General features: G+C 43.3%; 1 protein-coding gene across 1 annotated transcript; it reads right to left on the bottom strand.

The window, feature by feature from the left end:
* Nucleotides 1-10,947: 10,947 nt before the first annotated feature.
* LOC309673259 (nutritionally-regulated adipose and cardiac enriched protein homolog) lies at nt 10,948-18,411 on the bottom strand (the record flags this gene model as incomplete). The annotated part of the gene is made up of 4 exons (XM_082484997.1): nt 10,948-11,150; nt 13,918-13,944; nt 15,847-15,973; nt 18,358-18,411. The coding sequence occupies 4 exons, from the start codon at nt 18,409-18,411 to the stop codon at nt 10,948-10,950; spliced, it is 411 nt and encodes a 136-aa protein (XP_082341123.1).
* Between the last annotated feature and the right edge of the window lie 1,880 nt (nt 18,412-20,291).

Consider the following 20,291-nt stretch of genomic DNA (forward strand, 5'->3'; position numbering starts at 1 on the left):
CATTTAGCTCTCGGCAACCTCTTCTCCTAAAGCTTAGACTCTCAGGCCAACCTGGTGATGCCAGGCTGAAAATGTGTTAGAATAGTGGTGTTATTTATACACACATACGTACCGATGCTCTCTCTCACACACGTCTCTCTTTTGTACTTTTCTGACCTTTACTTTTAGTCTTCCATTGCCAGACAGTGCAGTGTGGCTGCAGCAGGAGTTTCCCCCAGTCAAATGTTGCATTTCTGTGATATTTCAATGCCTTCTTTAATTTGCCGTCTCTAAAAGCAGGCCTTTGGGCACACTCTAGCAAGAGGTGTATTCAAAGGACCAGAGCCCTGTGTGGTATTTATACTTGTATTTATTTATTGTCACATGGTGGAAGGGGAAAAAGCTTTGTGGCCTTTGCCCATGTGGCCCCTCCTGCTGCCCATCACAAAGCTTTGAGCCATTCTGGTGGAGAATGTGGGATGCAGTTGTTTAGTCACCATGTTCCCTGTGATGCTAAAACCACAGTCAAAAAGTCTTTGTTTTGGCCTGTGAAAATTGCTAGTAACTCAGGGAGATCCTTAGTTGGTTGAATGCAACTGGATGCTTTTTCCGAGGCATGGGGGTGTTGCCACACATTTATTCTGTTATATCGAATATATTCCCCACATCCTGGTTACCATCTGTGGTTAATGCCACTCCCAATTCCCTCCCAGCTGTCCGCATTGAGTTAGAAAAATCTGCGCTAACAAGTGTTGTCTGAGCTTTTAGATCAATGTTGTTTATTATTATTTTGATAACAAAGAAACAATTTCTTTGGAATAGAATTTCCTCATGAGGGCACAAATGCTCATAACTTCTTATCCCACTGATTCATGAGGCATCTTTCACCTGTGAACTTTCCATAGTAATTGCAAAAATAAGAGCATGATGATTTACTTTAAAAACTGAAGGACGCGTGCATGCTATGGCAATGTTTCTATAGTCCCTTAGAATCTGGTTGTTATAATAACCAGTGGTGGATGCTTGAGTATACAGACCTTGTCATGAAAGCATTCAGTGTCAGGGAGGTGGTGTATGTGTGTATGTACAATGTACACAGGTATATGCCAGAAATAATTCCCCTGCTCTTCTATGGATAAGTATATGGATGTAGGCTCTTCTCTTAATAGGCAGCTCAGGTCGAGTAGTTGTTAGGTTGCCTTAACTTTCTACAACGCCTTTTTCTTACTTAGTATTAGGATCTGTGCAATGATACATAGGTTATGATACCCAAAGGTGGACGTGAATGTGATGTGAGCAGAGTGGGAAAGCACTGCCCAGTGCACAGCTTCTGAAGGGCTGAGGTGGGTTTCTAATGGGGGTTTGCAGGTGTTTTAACTCCTCCCCTATCTCTAGGTAATGTCCTGGTGGTAGGCTGTATTAGTCTTGTCAGGAACAGAGAGTCCCTTTCCCCTTCAAGGCCCTCCCTCACCAACATGAAACACTGTTGATTTAACCTACGTAGTATTCAGGATGGAAGCAGAGCTGCAAGGAACAGGAGCAATATAATTATATTGCATGAGCAGTTATCTTGCATGAGCAAGGGTTACTTTTCCCCTGGTTCAGGGATTCTGCACCATAGACTCCTGAACAATCAGTGACCCTGGCATGAACACGGTCCTGGTATTAATTCACTTAAAATACAGACTTGCAGGAGACAAACAGAACCCATTTTGATAGGTGTGTCGGTCCTTTGGTTGCCAAACCATGCTCTTCTGCAAGAAGAGTATTCTCTTGGGTATTCTGGCCCAAAGGCTCAAAACAGGCAGCAGGTCATTTGTAAATAAACATTTATTTACTGTTAGAAAAGGTAAGGTGGCAAAGGGGGAAAAAAGTTGTATTTAGAATACAGTTATTTAGTAGCAGCAGTTTAGATGGGAGAATTCATTCAAAAACTTATTCCTTGTCTTAATAGAAACTCAAGCAGATCTTTGGTGTAGCAAGTTAGTGTGTGGTTCTTGAGAGACCTAATCTGATTTATGGTGTCTGAGAATCTAAACAATCCAACCCTCTGTATTTGAAGTAACCTAAAACTCACCTTAATAAAACATGCACTTGTCCTGTATTTTCTTCTAAATTCCCAACGTAAATAGCAGGTTAGAATGCCCTAGGCTGTTATTCCCTGAAATGGAGGGCTAGACCAGACAAACTGATTCCTGGTTTGAGAGCTTTGAGGTTCTTGATGCAAAGGTTGTTGCATTTAAATTGCATGACTAGTTGAGGGAGGACACCCAGGATTGCCCTGGACACCTGAAGGCTCTCATGGGTGAGATGCAAAGCCATGCTTCACCTTCATTTGTCCTCCGGAATCTTTGTGTCTTTGTTGCATATTGGTCCAATCTCAATTGTTCGCGCCTCGTACAACTCAGCCCTTAGGTTGGTGGTTGGAGACCATCTCCTGAGAAAGCGGGGGATGTGCATAGGAGTCTCTTCAAGCTGATCTGGGTGCAGAACGTGAGGTCCCCTTGCTAGGGAAGTGTGAGCCACAGGCCACTGTGTAGGCTTTATGCTGGAAACAGGGTTTGTGCACAAACGCAAACCACGCATCGATCTACCTGATGGGTCTCAGGAAATGCAATATCACATGTGCAAATGCAGAACGGATGCCAGCTGCAAAATGTTCAGTGCAAGAAAGCACATGCAAACCCAGTGTTTGGGTGAACGTAGCTTTTATCGTCCCCCTTCTCCAAAGCCCCCCAGCTCAAACATATTGCATGTAATATCATTTTTACTATTTAAATGATAAATTTAACAAAAACCCAGACAGTCATTCATACTGGCAAGACTTACAGTATTTTGTGACAAGCCAATGTGGATTTTGACAATTTTTTTTTCTTTTCTTCTAAATCAGTGGCCCGGGTGTGAACATCCTTAAGCTAATGGGAATCCTGTCTGTAGCCAGATCCTAAAGTTGTGCCTCAGACCGTTTCCTTTGCTGATGGAAATAGCCCATTTTTATCTCATCGGAATGTTTGTTTTGGAGACTACAAATGTCCTTTCCTTATGCTTAGGCAATCTGGGAAGAGGCAGGTTTTGCCTGGCTAGTTTCCACAGCTTCATGCAGTAAGAAAATGCTCATATAGCTCCATGAGCACTGAAATTGTTTAGGAATTATTTCTGTTCATGGTCCTAATGCCTTGAATGGCATGTTTCTATTTTTGTTCTCCGTAAAAAAAGAGGAAAACTAACCTGAGCTGCATTTTAGTATTCACAGATACGCACCTAAAAGTTCGTTAATTATTTTTTAGATGACAAAATTCCATTTAATAATTTATGAAGCTGACAAAGACAGCACTTTGATGTACTCCTGACACAGAAAGTAAAAACACAACTGCACTGTCTCAGAAAATTTAACATTTGTTTCGGAGAGGTTAGACAGCAATTTACTTAAAATATAGCAAGTACTGCTTATTTCAGTGCAGGCATGTAGCTGACAGCATCTTTCCATGCTATTGTTGGGAAGGGCATTTACATAGCAATCCTTTCTTTTTAGTTTCTTTTGTCCATGCCAAAGAGTGTAATTGAACTGCTATTGCAAACACAGATTAACGTGAATGTATTCACCTGAGTGCTTAAACTTTTCTACCTCTCATAGCTTCGAGAACTGCTATAACTGCTTGAACTGTTATTGCACACAATAGTCAAAAGAACCGAATCCATGTGAGAGTCTAAATCCCGTTTTCATAGATAGTTAAAAGATTTAGGATTTAACTCTTATTAGCTTCCTGTCAGATTCTCGTTCCTCAAAATGGGTATAGGCATCCAAAAAGGGCTGTGTGGATAGCCCTTTTGATTAGTCAAATAATGATTTTATTTTGTTTTGGTTTGGTTTTTTTCCCAGATCTTTTTTTTTCTCACCAAAACAAAAAGCCAACAATTGTGATTTGTTAGACATGGAAGGTTATATGTTACCTGAAAATCTGCATTTCACAAGGGTGGCAGAAAGCAATGAGCTGCTTGTTAAAATGCCTGTAATGGTCCTTCCCCAACCCTCACAGGTTAATCTCCCCCTCTGCCTTGGGAGACACAAGCCTCCGTCTCCATGACAAATACTTCCACCATGGTGTTATTCTGGATCACCCTTAAATCCTCCTGCTGGAGCTTTTCTACACGGCTTGAAATTCCTAAGTAACAATGTTTTAATCTGGTGGTTCTGGTGTTTATCAAGGACACAAAGTACTCAGCAGAAAGGGCTGCTCACTGAAATAGCTTGAATTATTTGTATATGGTGGAAACCCAATTTGAGAAGTTTTTGTTCCCTCTTTCCACTTGACTATGTTGTAAAGTGAGGGCTGAGACAACCTGTCAGGAGGTGGGAATGAAGAGTCATCGTCGCTGTTGACCTCTTGGGTGATTTCTCACACAAGTGAGTAAAGAGTTGTGTGACAAAACTACTCTTTAGCTAATTTATTTTCTCCTCATTTCCCCTCAGATTTGGGCAAGTTTGACTGCGGTTTGTATACAGATTCTGAAGAGTATTTATGAATGTGAGAAAAATTGCAGGTCCTATGACAAACTTTACCTTTTGTCAAAAAGTAAGAAAAGGTGTAGCAGATTTTCCCTGTTCTCACTTGGGCTCTCTGGGGTACGATGTCAAACCCTTCCCTGTACATAAGCCAGGCCTGATTTAGGTGACGTGTTGCTCTAGGAGGTTCCCAAGGCTGGAGCCAGCAGTCCCTTGAGGGACGGGGTGCAGTTAGGTGAGTGCTATGTTAAACCATAGATTTTAAGGCAGGGAAGTGTTTGAAAACCATCTGTCGTGGTATCCCACATAACACACTCCAGCGCTCTTCCCCCACTCACTCCTGCAGTAGAGGGAATTATTTTTTCCCTCTTAACACTGTGAAGTCTCATAGTTTGTGTCTGAAACACAGCACATCTTCCTGCAACACACTGGATCTTGGTTTCATCTGTTAACCCTTTCACACTTTTTTGGCTGCCGCAAAGGTTTCAACTGTCGTTGTTAAAACAGTGTTCAACACCTGACTTCAAAAGGTGCTAACAGTCTCCTTATTAAACCACAGTCTTGTGGAGTTGCAAAGCAGTCTTTTTGCTAAATGATGCCAAAAAGCTCCATGCTGAACAACATCCTTCCAGGGGGAGGACCACTGCACTGGGGTCTACAGCCAGTGCAGACCGATGGCATCAGAGCAATTCTGGTCAAATGCTCTCTGAATAAAACTATTGCTATTTTTAACCTCAGCTACACAACTGAGAAATCAATATATTGTGACTTGAAGTACACTTCTAAGGGATTTCTGAAGGGTTTATAAACAAAACAGCAACAAAAAAAAATCAACAGTTCCACTGATATCCCCTGGATCTTTTCATCTCCGAAAACATTCCTGCAGACTTCACAGAGGGTTTTATTGCCATCAAGCTGATCAGACCTCATTTCTCACGTCTCTTCCTATTGGGGACAAGGACTGCTGAGGGGGACAGGAGAGTGCCATAAATCAGAATAAAAATAGGTAGTGGGGAGAACCGTTAGTGCATTCGCTATGAGGGATTTTGGCTTTCAGGCTGCGATGTGAGAGATCCAGCACGCCAGTGCCCGTGCCGGCAGCACTGCCACCAATTTCAGCCCCAACCTGTTTAAGTGGCTTCACAAAGTGCAGGGCATCTCCTTGAAGCACGTGTTTGCCTAAACTCTTCTTCTGGAGAGAGCCACCTGTGTCAGCTGTGCAGATATCTAGTGTAAAGGTGCTGGCATTGCCACCAGGTTTGGAGAGGCTGCTTGGAAAACCTCTTCCTTCCATGTTGGCAGATCCAGGTACCCCACAGCTGGCCCTTTGCCCTGTGCAGTTTGTGGCTCGTGTGGGGAAGAACAGGCTGTTCCCAAATCTCTGTAGACTTGCTGTTTTTGAAAGGAGCTCGTTAGCACCCATAGTTTTAAAAAGTTTGGGGTTTTTGTGTGGTACCATCTGCAAAGATCTGAAGCTGATCTTTCTTGCTTATAAGTCAGCGCAGAGCCTGAAAACATTTCAGCCTCTCTGAAATGTATGTCCTGTGACTTACGTATTTGTGAGCTACTGCCTCTTCTTATAGCCACGTGTGAAAAGCTTTATATGAGTCTAGATTAACCATTGTGTTATGCTGCTAAAAAGGTCCCTGCATCATGGATATTTGGGGACAAAACTGAACACTTTCATAATTTGTTTAACCATTGAAAGCAGTAGAGGGGCACATCCTTCGCTGGCGTATACAGCTTAGCTTTGTGAGCCACACTGGAGCCACACCAGTCCACACAAGCTGAGGGTAGAGCCTGGTCTGTTTCGAATATTATCTCTTTTGATTTGTATGGTCTTTTGCAGTGTAATGACTGCTAATTTGGAGCTTTAATTGCATGCATTTGACAGAAACAGAATTGGAGTGAGGTTTATTATTGTTTTGATACAGTCTCAAAAGGGAAGCTTTTTACTAGCATTTTAATATAGCCCTTTGTAAACACCTAGCAAATAAAAACTCCGAGTCCGATCCTTCTGCTAATGGAGTGACTGACAAAGGTTTCTTTGGCTTTATTAGGAGTTGGACTGGGCTCAGTATAAGCGATACACTCTAGTGTTACTGATAAAGAGTTAATGTGTTTTATATATTGATGCTTTTTGCTGGACAGTGCATTGGCTTTTTATGATTTGGTGACATAAACAAATATACAAATAAATTATTTGAAAAGTCAATATTTCTGTGCCTGTTTTTTGAAGGTGAATTTAAATTGTTACAATGTAAGATTTATTTTTTTTTCTCTAAGTCAGTGGTAGTGTCTTAGTTTGCGTATTCATTCCCCAGCATCTCCATGCCACAGCTTGTACAGTCACGGATATGGCCAACCATCCTAAGCTGCCTGTTCCCTTTTGGGCTTCCAGCAGTGAACCCTGATGCCATAGGAGGCAAGGAGAAGATGGCCCCATGTCAGCATGCAGCTGAAAGGCAGCTCATTACCCGGTGTAAAGGGGACCACAGGCTGCATGGGCGGGTTCAATTTCTAAATGCCAGCTGGTTAATTTTCTTCAGCCTTTGTCTTCAGAGGTGGGCCTAAAGGTTCCCAACAGCTATCCTGGAGTGAGGAATTAATAAGAAAGAAGTCCATGCTATTACCTTAGAGGTTCCTGAGTTATTCCTTGAGGGCAGCTGGTAATACCCTTTCTCTAGCCACATGCTTCCAGCCCTTCTGCTTGCTTCAAAGTGGCAAAAGGCAGAAATGACAATTAAAATTGCAGCTTTGGGCTTCTCCTGCTCCATTAACTTGTCTCCAGGCTGGCAGGGTTGGAGAGACAAAGGGAGGGAATGGGACTAGAAGCAGTTTTTGGGGCTGCCTCTTACCAGTGCTAACGTTGACTACATTAAAAGGTTAATATAAAAAAATCTAGTGTCATCTCGCTGTGTCCTTTTCTGTCTCCTCTAATCGGATGGGTATGGCTGCGCCTGCTAGTGCAATCAGGTGCTGTTGATGTGGTGAGCCTGCCTGAAGAGGCTGTTGGCAGCTGCCCTCCGTTCCTGCTGCAGGAACGTACTGAACACTGTCAAAACAACGCTTACCCCACACTGTTGTGGTCTGCTGATTTCTGCTGTGCTCTAATTTCATACTCATTGCGTAAGGGATATTAGGCAGCATTTCTACCCTTAGGCCCTGTCACTAGCCCATTTTCGTGCACAGACCTTCTTCTACTCTCTTCTGGCCCTTTGACTCCTGCCACCTTAGACACTGCTCCTGGCAAGCCCACCTACTTGCTGCCTGCTTCAAAAATTGCTGCAAGAATTCTGTCCTCCATCACTCCCTCTTTCAGCCCTTTAAAGCTAAAACATGACCAAGCCGGATTAAATAATCGCTCAGAGTTGGTTGGCTGCAGGGCTCTTGACTTCTAAAGCGATCCAACATGCTGGCACCAACGTGAATTCAGGTGAGCATCTCGACTGTAATAAATTATGTACTCCTCCTTTTTTACCTCTTTATGTGCAATTCTCTGGAGCTGTACTGAAGGGAAATACTACCCACCATGGCCAGCAAGGGAAATATCAACCAGCATAGCTGATTTCGGGTAACTTTAGGGCTCCTATCAGCTCTTCCAAACTCATGGATTCACCAAGACCTCACACCTAGGAAAACAGAATTGAACAAGGAGAAATCCCATCCAGCTCACAGCAGTCAGAATAGATCTGTGATGGATAAAGACCAGAAAGAAGGGGCAGAGTGGGAAAAGGGTGTGTGGGTGTGGGTGTGGGTGTGGGTGCGTGTGTGTGTGTGTGTGTGTAAGCAGGATGCACAAATGGGAAAAGAGCTTCAGTCTGAGAAGGAAATAAAACAGGTAAGTCCAGAGTGAAACTGTGCAGCAGTAATTAAATGCAGGCCCAGGAGCTGGGGTTTTTTCTCCTGTTCCTAGCCTTGTTATTGACCCGCTTCATTCACTCACACAGGTGCATTGGCTTTCTCAACTTCAGTTTCTTCAGCTGCAAAATGCCACCACTCTCCCAGAGATGGGGTTTAGCTTTTATTTCAAATGTTCTGGCTTTGTAGTGAATTTATTTTGGCTTTCTGTGGCCTGTCATGTTTCTGACTGACTGCAGTAAACAATCCTGACCCGGGAGGCCTTGCAAGGCCATGGTGAGACCTCAACAGAGAACTCAAGTGCTGTCTTTGCCTGTGTCCAAAACTGTCCCAACCAGAGCCGAGGCAGAAGCCAAGAATAGCTGTTCCTCTGCTTAATTTCCCTGACAGCCCAGATGCGATAGCTGTTCTCACTCACAGCAATGAAGCTGGGCCCCAGCAGGGAGAACATGGCCATATTCCTTTTAAAGCAGACCTGAGGGAAAGATGGTCCCAGGCCTGTCTCCTGGAGATCTGTGCAGGGAGGTGAGCACGTACATGGGCTTCTCACTGCCCCTTCATCTGCCCTCACAGTCCAAAGAGGAGTTCCTGTTTAACCTTCGCCCTTTGGCTTGTTTTAAAGTTACCGATACCAGGTTGCTAACATACTGGAAGGGTTCACTATACTGCTCTTGCTCTTGAGATTGCTCTGTTCTTGTCAGCTCAGACTTTGCTTTCTTGTTGCAATGTGTCACGACTTGCAGTGAGGGAACCATCCCTTCAGAAAAGACTCCTGTTTTGAAGGGGCTGGTTGATACCTGCTGGAAGGACATGTCAGTCCAGAGCCAGAAAAGGAACGCCACTAGTTTCAACATGAAGACCGAAAAGATCATAAGCATTAAAAAATGAAAACAGAAGTTGTCATGACCCCCTTGCCCCGTGCATGTACCAATCACCAATTCACCAGTGCACAAGTTTAAAACCTTTCTTCTTTATTACCTAAACAGCAGGGCTGAGACAGAGGAGCGGGAAGGAAGCAGCAGTGAAACTTACCCTCTGAGCTGGGGTACACGAGCCATTTGCACAAAGAGCCCCTGAGCTAAACACTCCTGCTGCAGCGACCTCTGCTTCCCAGACCGGCAGCTCACTTCTCTCTGTCTCTGACTGCAATTTTTTTGACTCATTCTCAACCCAGTTGCTGCCCACTGTCCTGAGGAGAAGGCTGGGTAGCGTGTTCCTGTTTATCCTTTGCCTGGTTAAAGTCCTTGGGCTGCTTGGAAGAAGGTTGTTGGGGCAGAGAGGTATGGCCTTCTTTTTTTTTTTTTAAAAAAAATCAATTAAAAATAAAGCACCGTTTTATTTTTTGATGGGTTGCCGTGGCAGGGGAATTCGAGCCCAGGTCTTGCAGGCATCTCTTCCATCTTCTCTGCCATGTTTTCTTTTTTTTTTTTCTTTTTTTTCTTTTCTTCAGCTCTAACAGGTTCTGATGTCAATCTTATCACAGCAAATAAACCCAAGCACACATTAGGTGCTACCTGACAAGAATCTAAGGCCTAAAAAGCTGATTGTGCTGGTTTTGCCTAGGAAGAAAACATAGCTGAAGCTCGTAAGTGTGCACTCACTTGTTCTACTCTCAGACACTCGGAGCACCATTCCGCATTTATAATCCGTTAAAAGGATTCCCTTCAGAGAGGTGCATACTATGGTGGGACAATGGAGGGATAAGAGGGCTTTGCCTCCCATGCCTTCATAAATAGGCTGTATTACCATTATACAAGGACTTGAACAGCTAGGCGTAACAGCATCACCTCTGACTGGATACAAGCACTATCGTAAATCTTGTAAGCTCAGCTCGTGGAGTTTATGGACTGAATCAAACCCAGAGGATTAAACTACTGATTTGATAATTAGCCTGGGATTCAACGCTGCTATTTATTATGTTAGGCAAATAAGCTATTTACTGTTTAAATGAGCTTTCATGTTTTTTTCACACCTGGGAGTCGAGTGAAACATTAAGAAACAGCTTTTGCCCATGGAGCAAAAAAAATGCATGAAGGGAAACAAGAAAGCCATTTGCCAAGATTTTACTAATAATCACTTCAGGTATATAAATATATCAGCTTGCCAAGCCTTTGGCCACCAGAGCAGTGTTTGTGCAACAGCTCAGCTTAATTTTAACTTTTGCAGAATAGCTCTTAAGAGACTTGAGGAGAAAGATGGTTTGGTGTTTAAAGCCTTGACCTGAGACTCAGGTGACTTTTATTCAGAGCTTGCTGCTGCCTGCACAGATCAATGGATATTTCTCTCTCTCTACTTCTGCTCCTCATGTCAGCAGTTTATAAGCTCTTTGGGGGACAAAATTCAGGTATTTGTTTGCTGTTCAGGATGATAGAGCATGAGTTTGGTGGGACCTCAGGGCGCTAGTGTGACAGCCAGCTACTGTGAAAAAAACAAAGAAAAAGAAAAGGAGAACAAGTGGCTGCTGGACAGTGCACAACATGTGGTTTTCTTGCTCTTCGAGGTGGATGCTCACGTGTTCCCTGAATGTGGCTAGAGTAGACTGGGAGCTTTGCACTGCCGCATGCTGGTTAGCAGTGCTCTGAGATGTCTGTCAGGCCGGAGGACTACTGCCTCATAAACCAAGTCCAGCATTTCTGAGCAACATGTCTTATCTGAATAAAGAAGATAACAAGTCGGGATTGAAATTCCTCCAGGACTTTGACATCTTGCTTCATGCTGGTGTAGTAGAGACTCACAGCAAGGATGAGCACTGCACAAAAGGAGAGCCACAGGAGCACAGGCAATCCAGATGATGACCTGTCATCTACTGAACAGTGATGAGGAGAAAAAAGAAAGCAGAATTATTTCAGTGTCATCTTAAACAATTCCCAAATTTGACCCCCTGCTGATGCCTTTGTCCCACTTTTCTGGGAACAGCAGGGTACGTGTGGATCTGATGGTGAGTACTTCCGTAGGCATCAGTTAAGTGATAGTGAGTCACACCTCCCGATGGAGGGTGGTGAGTATAAAAGATCTCATCTAATGGAGCATTTAAAGAGTTTAATTATATACAATAAGAACAGGATTACCATAGCTAATGCATGATCTCAAATTTCCCTCAAGCAATTATTTTTTTATAACTTTAAGCTAAATGTTAGGTTAAATACTAGGAGAATATTAAGCTACCTCGTCTAATCATTTAATACTCACAAATGTTCCATAGAGAGAGAAGATCTAGATTTTTGTCCTTTTCAATGGTAAACCCAGCTTGTTTGGGGCTCCTGCTAATTACAGTAAGAACCGAGATGTGGCTCCATTAACCGAGAGGCATGTTTAGAAAGCTGTGGCAGATTTAACCTCTCTCTAAGTGCTAGGTGTGCTAATTACACTGGAACATCCTCAGCACTTGCTTTGAAGCAGGAGGACACCGTAAACTTTTTTTCTTGCCTTTGAAATATAGTTCAAAGATGTTTAAAGTGCCATAGGTCAGGCACAGCATACATGTGGAAATCAACGGGTTACATTTAGCTCGCTGACATCTGTACCCCAGCCCTTGCACGTGTGGATCCATCCGTGGGCTTGGGGATCCAGTTTGATTCAGATCTGGCTGCTCTGTTTGACATTGCATACAATCAGTATTATTTTATAAAACACTTTGAGTATTAAACATGCACTACAAAGCCAAATTCACGCCTGAATAAAAACCCGTAGCGTGCAGCTATTTTCCTCCCATATGCACGTAATCAATAAGGAGATAAAAATGCGGTGCGTGTTATTATGGGTAAAGGGCCAATATTATCTGTAACGTATTTAAATTAGCTTCTACTACGAGCCCTGGAATACACAGCAGTCAATTAAACTGTCATACAGATGTACAGAAAGGAAAGTAAAAGTCATAAAGCCAAGCTAGAAACACATAATAATGTATCAAAAAGTGTATGGGGAAAAGGTAAAACGTTAATAGGCAGTTATTTTATAGCTAACCAGAAACCAAATCAATGTCCCATAATAGATCTGAATGAATTATTTGCAGCAAATAATTTATTCATTTGAATTTAGCCCTTCTTTCTGTTTGCAAATTATTCATGATCAGACTTCAATTTTTATAAATTTGTTTCTTTTGGCATTATTCTATGAATGGTTTATATGAAGATATTTAGCCAGGGAATTACCCACCGCTTTCTGCTTTTGCAGAAATTTGTGATCTGGACGTTGGTATTTCCCTTGTGTGGTCTCTCACACCACAAGATGCAGTTCTCAACTGGGTGACTACCTGCCCTTCGAAACATGGCTCACCTGGCTGACGAGCTAAGCAGCTTTCCACATCAACCCTTTTCTATCAAGTGCTTATAACCCTTTTCAATTTTGTGAAAGTTATTTTCCATGTGAAATATCTCAGTGATCTCAAATGCAAACTTGGCTTTTTCTTATATGCTCCAATTAGGGTGTATGTTCAGTCCAGGAACAGGGGAAAAAAATAATGTGGAAGAATAATCCCAACCACAAAACAGCAATGAGCTATGATCACAACAGCTTCTGTACACCACTAGAATTATGTGCTTAAATGAAAGTTTGCTGTTGTCTACATTACAAATAGAAAATTAAAGCTTAAATTTGTTAGTTGAATTTTTTTTTTTTTTTTTGGAGCAGCGCCCTCAGCCCTAGCCGTGTGCCCAGTCTAAGAAAAAGGCATCTCATCTGAGAAAAGCATCAGACTGGGATGCAGGGGATTTTGGTTTGGTTCAGTTCCTGCCTTGGACACACTTTTTCACTGTCACCTGAGGGATATTCGGTCTTTCCTTTTCCACCTGGCTCTTTCCTGCCTGTAGTACCTTGTTCCTAGCCCAATAACTGCCTTAGCTGATATTGCCATTGGCATGAGCATACACCCCCTCTTCCTGGGCAACAGGAACAGATAGGGGTGTGGGGACATTTGCTTCCTTTTGGCCTCCCAACACTGTGGCTCTGTGTGTGTATACATACCTATATACACACGTATATACATACTACCCCTCTCCCCTTACTGCATTGCATACAGCAGGGGCTGGATGTTGGCCAGGGCCTCTAGAAATGATCACCATCATAAGAACATCCAGATACACACGTTTGCTTGAGGGTCTGTGAGGCTGGCTGGCCTCAAACATCTTTGCAAACAAGAAAAGAAAAAACAGATTATTTTTATTATTTCTACCCTGCTGCCGGCATATAAATGAATTGTCTCTTCCCCACATATGAAAGTCAGCAGGGAGAGGTATTGTTTCGCTTGGGGTGCTTTCCCTGCATATCTTAGCGAAAAACCTGTACCTATTCTATTGCCATAAAATATATTAATTATATTTAAATTAAAAATAGCTTCAGGGATTTCATTTTTGTTTCCACTATTTGTCTTACTAGATGTCTTGTTTAAAATACTGCACCAGACCTCATCAACACCTTGTACTTTATATGCTGAGAAGAAAAAGCAACAACCACTGACAGTATGAAATGTTTTGTATCGGGAGGATATATTTGCACAGTGCATCCCAGCAGCCACAAAGCAAACTCAGGTTAGTGCCATGGATGGCTCACTGTTATAATGTGAAAATTTGACTTACCCACTATGTAGTCACAGCAGGAAATGGCTAGAAAACAGAACGAAAATGTTCTTACACGCCTGGAAAGGCCTCTTTGCAGCAGATGAGTAAGAAAGCAAGCACCAAGCGGCGTCTCTGAAATTGCCTGTTGCCTTATGGATGTTGAGCTACCTCTTACACCGCCTTTGTCTGCACAGATTTGTGCCAGATGAGGACCTCCCCACTCCATGCAAACATGCAGATGTAGGTGCACTTCAGAAAAGTGAGAAAAAGTTATTGTTTGGGGGATTTCAGAGACAGAGATTGCTGCTGTTGCAGGGAGGTCAGGAGTCAGCTTTTGCAAAAAAAAAACCCTTCCCTGTTCCACGTCATTTCTAGAAGGGAAAGGAGGTAGACCAGCAGGCTGAGGGAAGAATGAAAGTTAGGAAAGCAAAGCCCTAGGAAAGAAGCAACTTTCATCTGACAACATCTTGGAACTGCCCCTGCTTGGCAGCCAGGACCCAAACACAGTTCAGGATGAAAAATCCAGAGAATGGAAAAATTTCAGTGATGCCAGCAACCCTCATCTTACCAGCCTCCACATTAATAACATTGCATGGACAAACAGCAAATTGTCTAAATCACAGACTGTTTGCAACACAGAATACTAATTATGGGTTGGGACATTTCTCATGTCTTCATGGAAAGGAGGCAGCCTCTTCCCTGGCTTTTCAGGTCCCTGGAGCTCAAGCATGGCTGTGCTGAATTCAGAGCAGGTGAGAGATGAAGGAGCTCTCCTGAGCTGGACTGACTGCGGAATTACCAGTGCTGATGTGGGGGCACGGGCCCTGGCAGGGAGCTGAAGGAGGTTTTACATCTCATCAAAATCCTACTCTTGAGCTGTCTGATGACCTTTGGAGAATTTAGGGCCGACTCACTGAGTCTTCCCAGGAGTTCAGTTTTGATGGGAAAACCCGAGCTATGTCAACAACCTTATCAAGAAACAGCTTTTCACTCCTGCAGTAGGAGGCAACAGAAACAATGTATTGCAAAACCAGTGCAAGGTCTATGTACAAACACAGTGGTGGATGCCAAGCTTTGTTTTTAGAAGCTGAGTAGCAGTCCAAACAGGACTGGCTGACAGGTGGCTGACATAGAAATTTTACCATTCCATCACCTGTGTTTTTACTGACTGACTTATCAAAACCATACAATTTTAGTTCCCTGCCAATAAATACAATTTTTCTTAGTTGAGTCAGTTTGTAAAGGACAGAATGAAGCAACAGTTCTTATTTGTTTATGAATAGTATACAGCATGTGCAGAAGTGCAAACTGGATCCTTGTGCTAAACCTCTGCTTAAGGTCATTCCCAGTTGACCTGCCTGCAAACTTATTTTGGCTCATGAATGAAAGACCAGAAGTTATGTTAGCTGTATCATTCCTTGGGTGCCCTCGTTGGCAGAAATAGTTACATCCTGGCTGCCTTTAACCCCAGTGGTCCAGCCAGGCTCAGACCTTTACTATTGTATCCCTTGGCATGCATGCTGCTCAGAAACATGGAAGGGCTGGCTCCCTCCCTGCCATTACATCCTAATTACCCAAAATGACATAAGTGTGTTTAAATTTGGCTTGAGATCTTTTTCTATGAGTGTAAGCATTGTTCTGTTGTAGACCTGGGGCTCGGCCAAATCCATGGTCTACAATGATCCCTTTGGGGGCTGACTCAGGAGTTCACCACGAGAACAGCCCTGAGGCTGCTCTAACGTGATGCAGGAGCCTGTCCGCTCCCAGGGCAGGCAAATGGACCAGATACAATTCTGCAGAGCACAAAGCAAAAATTGTCTGTCCTCTGCTCCATGTTAAACTCAAAATCACACATAACATTATCAGAGGGGAAAGCTGATGTGGACAGACAAGGTCAATGTTAAAAGCTAGGAAGGTCATGCCAAAGGCTTAATAGCTTGAGCATACCATGTTCAATGACTTCTTCTGGCTCACGAAATCGAACCCTTCTCTCTGCTTTCCTCTTTTCCGCCACAGCTTGGTCCACAGGTGGCCTTTTCCTCAGTATTGAAGGAGGATAGCTACTGTCATCTATCTGAAGAGTTGGTCAGAACACAAAACACATGTCCATTCAAACCGGAGTAATACATCTGGGTGAAGCTTTGAGCTTTTGTGGCTGTGTTACCATGTCCCCCAAAGGACATGATATGAAACACATCTGTTTCGACATTTATAGTCAGACCACTGTAATATTTATAGCAAGACAATATGGATATTCCTTCATTGTCATAGATCTTCAGTACTCTAAAGCTGTCTTCTCGGGAAAAAGATTGGTTAAAGTAACAGACAGCAAAGTGTTCAGAAAGGATTTTTCTAAATTGGAGTGAACAGTTATTGAAGGTGGCTGCTCAACAGCCCTGGGTTAGATGGACATAAATGTGATATGAATTATATGAACCATATAATTGGGAACACCTTTGAAATGTTCTTCTGAGCTAAGCAGCTCCGTCTCGAATACAGCGTTGCCATTTCAACAACTGAGACTATGCAGCAGTCTTGGGTTTGGACACTATCCTGATGGGTACAAGAAGGTAATTTGTTTGCACTTTGATATCACCATTATGTTGTTGCTCTGTTTTTTTTTCTTGAAAGCCACACTTAGTCTTTGATAACAGAATCAGATTGCTGTGGATTCTTCCAAATGACAAGAAAAAGAGCTGCAATAATAGTAATAAATCCCTCCTCTGTGTAGGAACGCTCCCACAGTCAACCCCCAAAGTGAATCCAAAGCATTTCAGTTCAGAGACACCCACTGTCCTCTGAAAGTGGAGAGTCGATGGCAAATTTTCAACTTTTCAAAGACCTAAATGAGTGGCAGAGATTGTCCACATTTTATTTCTACTTTAAGATCAAAGTCATCTTCTCTACTCCTTTCCTCCCCTTCTTTCCCCTCCTCTGCTAGGTAGTATTTCTTAGATGGTTTGTTTGCTCCTTCTGGTCACTGTCCCTGCTTTTTTTTTTTTTTTTTCCCTTGTGTGTCATTTCCCCACTCAGTGATTTTGTGCTTTTTCCTCCTTAGTTTGCTTCCTGCTTTAATCTTTCTATTCCTCTGTGCCGGCTACTTTTGCCTATTTTTAGGCTCAAATACCCTTGCCCTACACCTTTTCTCTTTGGATGCTTTCCCCACACTCATGATTTCACACACCCACTCCTTGGGCTGCAGAAGCAGGATTAAGTCCCGTTGCCTACAGTCTGGGGGCATCAAACCCCAGAGTACAGAGGATAAGTAGGTTTCCCTACACATCACACTGGATAATCTCAGGAAGGCATATGACATAGCCATCAGGAACTGCCATGGAGTGAGGAACATCTTCAGCTTTGATACCTTCTCCTGAGGGATTTATAAATCAGATTTTGGCTCAATTTATCACTGATAAAGATGATTTCTCTAAGCCTGGAGTCATACAAGCATTCACACCACCTCTGTCTCATGACCAGGGACAGTGTGTGTTGGAGCTCTGTGGTTTTTATTTAGCAGCTCAGAAGCTGGGAGACCCCTCCAGGGTGTGGGAGACCTGGATTCAACTCCTTTCTAAGCTGAAGGGAATATAAACCCACATCTCTTATAAGCACGCCCTCATCATCATAGCCATGGTGCACACGTGGGAGCAGGGAATCTCAGACTTTGCCACTGAAGCCGTCTTGTTTGGCCTCGAATAATTAAATATTCATTGAGTTAAAGAAAGAAAGAACGAAAGAATGACTTTACAGCCTGGCGTTTGGGTGCTCCCTTGGGGGTGGGAGAAGTCTGCTCCTATCCTTGCTCCCATGAATACTTAATATGAAATACTTAAATATTCATTGGAACAGTCACTGGGAACAGGGTCTCTCATCTGCCAGGTGAGTACCCTAATCACTCTGCTATAGCCACACACACACACACACTTTCTGACGTAATGAATATTTCATTTCTCTGTGCAAAATGAAACAGGTTTAGGGAGACACAGCAGAAGGCGCCCAGCTCACACTAGCAGTGGTTACAGCTTTAGCTAGGAGGGCTCCTCCCATGGCACAGCCAAGGAAACCGAACCTTATATTTGAAGAGTTTTTTAACTCCAAGTGCAGCCCTTGTCCGTATGAGCTCTTCCAAACACCTAACAGTTACAACACGTTAGAAGAGAAAAACATTAAACAACTAGCTGGTTGGGTAGCACCTAGCCGAACATGACCTTAAAAAGGAAGTGGCATTTACAATGTTTACTAGGCTTTAACAACCTGTGGAAATCAAAGCTACACAGTGTCAAAAAAAACATTTGCATTTTTTCCCTCAGACAGAAACAAGGTGTTAACATACTATGACAAGAGCTGGAAACCTAGCAAAGTGCTATTCGGGAAATTAAATGCACTTAAACCCAACCCATTTGTGAAAAGCTCTGGGTGTTGGACACAAGGACTATCACCCATCAAGAGATTACTTACCGGCAGCTCCTCTGCACTAGGATCAGAAGCTGGGGCTGGACATATTTGGGACATGTACTCTGGATGCCAACATGAAGCCTCCCACACGAAGCTTCGGTTGGAAAGCCACTTGCTCAAGAAAAAGGGAAGGACCAGGGGAGAGTGTCTGGAGATCCCTCTGCAGCGAGGACCGAGCAGGCAGTGCCCCGGGCAGATGGGAGCAGCAGCAAATGACAGAGGAGTGGAAAGAAGAGTTTCCGCCCTTCATACCAGTGTTGGCTTGGGAAGGATGACGTTACTTGAAATGTACTCGGTAGCCAAAAATAGCACATAGTGATAATACTGATTGTGCAGCTGGAAAGCATGGCTTTCCTGGCAACTGGAAAGGGACTGAATGGAGCAAATCACAGATAAACGCCTACATATTTGTATGCGTAAACATGAAGTTGAGGCTGTTCTTTTTATCATGATTGCTGCATTTCGATGATCATGTTGATCTCCTTTCCAGAAACCATTCCCAATCTCAAGAATTTTGCAAGTGGGATTGCTTTTAATCCTTCTCCTGTTCAAAATATGTGGGCAAAGCCATCAGGAAATGATATAGATGTAGTGGGATCACATATATCTCCCTCCAGTACAGTTATGGCCTCACTTTATATGTTTTACAAATTAGATCCATTATTATAGTAATAAAGTGGGTTTTTAACATTAGACATTACAGATATTATAATAAGATTATTGATAGGAAGAAAGGTGATTTACTGTTCAAGAGGCTTTAACAGCCCCTTGTCAAATGCTGAAGGCTGGTCACCATCAAATATACAATTTCCAGTCAGAAATACCTGCCATGACTGCTGAAATATGGTGGTTTACTGTCTCTACAAGCACAAGCTTGAGCTTTTTTTGCTGTTCTTTTCCTGGAGGTATTTATTTGCTGTGACATGTCTAAGGTACTCCAGTTTTGTGTTGTTTTCCAGGTGGTTGGACGTCTTCTCCCGTGGCTGCTCAGGCTGGCCCTCATTTTGCACCCACCCAGTGGCGCAAGGGTTGTAAGATGCTTACATTGGCACTAGGAACCAGAGGGCACAGCAGCTCAGTGGGCTTCACTGTTTTAATCTTCCTTTCAGAGATTTGGGAAGTGAGTGAGTAGATGGAAAGGGTTGGGATCCTCACCCAGAGAAAATTGGGCCAGCGGGGGAGGCATCCACGGCTGATGTGGGGCCAGCAGCTCCCTTTGAGCCTTGCTGTCCTCCCACAGCTCAGCCTCTGCATGGGTCTGCAGTTCTTGCAAGGGCTGCTGTCCTCAAGCCCTTCCCTTTCCAGCAGTGAAAGCAGCGGCAACATGGAGAAGGACATATTTTGATGGCTTGGAGCTCTTCACTGCATGCACCGTATCTAAAGCCACCCGGAGAGAGTCACCTTACCTTCTCTTTCCTGTACATTGGGGTGATGGAGGGCTTTTCTTCATGCTGCAACCGGCTCACAGCTGCAGGCCTGGTGAAACACTCGCAAAATCTCCTCTCTGGTGTGTCCTGCAAGTGTTTCACGGCAGTTATTTTGGGATATATAAGCTGAGCTTTTGGAGGGGAAAAATCATTCTTCAAAATTTCGTTCATAGTAGGTCCTAGACAGAAAGGTGACAAAGCCTTTCAAACCATGGTCCCTAGCTTCTCCTCTGGTTCCTCCTTCCTCCTATTGTTGTCCACTTGCTATTAATTAATATAAGAAGGAATTTGCCTGACTACTTTGACCAGCAAAACTGATGGAGGGGGGAAGAGGGAAGTCAAACTCTAGTCTTCATCTAACTTTGACTTTCTCCATGTGAATTGTCTCATTTATTTTTACTAGTGTAATCCAGCAAAGCACATAAGAAGGTCCTGTGCAGCCTCTTATTCCTGCAGAGAGCGGCAGTGAGCTCATGAGCTTTCAGATCCGAATGGAAAACCTTATTCCTG

This window comes from Vanellus vanellus, assembly GCF_965231255.1.
Source record: "Vanellus vanellus genome assembly, chromosome: 6".
Lineage (NCBI taxonomy): Eukaryota > Metazoa > Chordata > Aves > Charadriiformes > Charadriidae > Vanellus > Vanellus vanellus.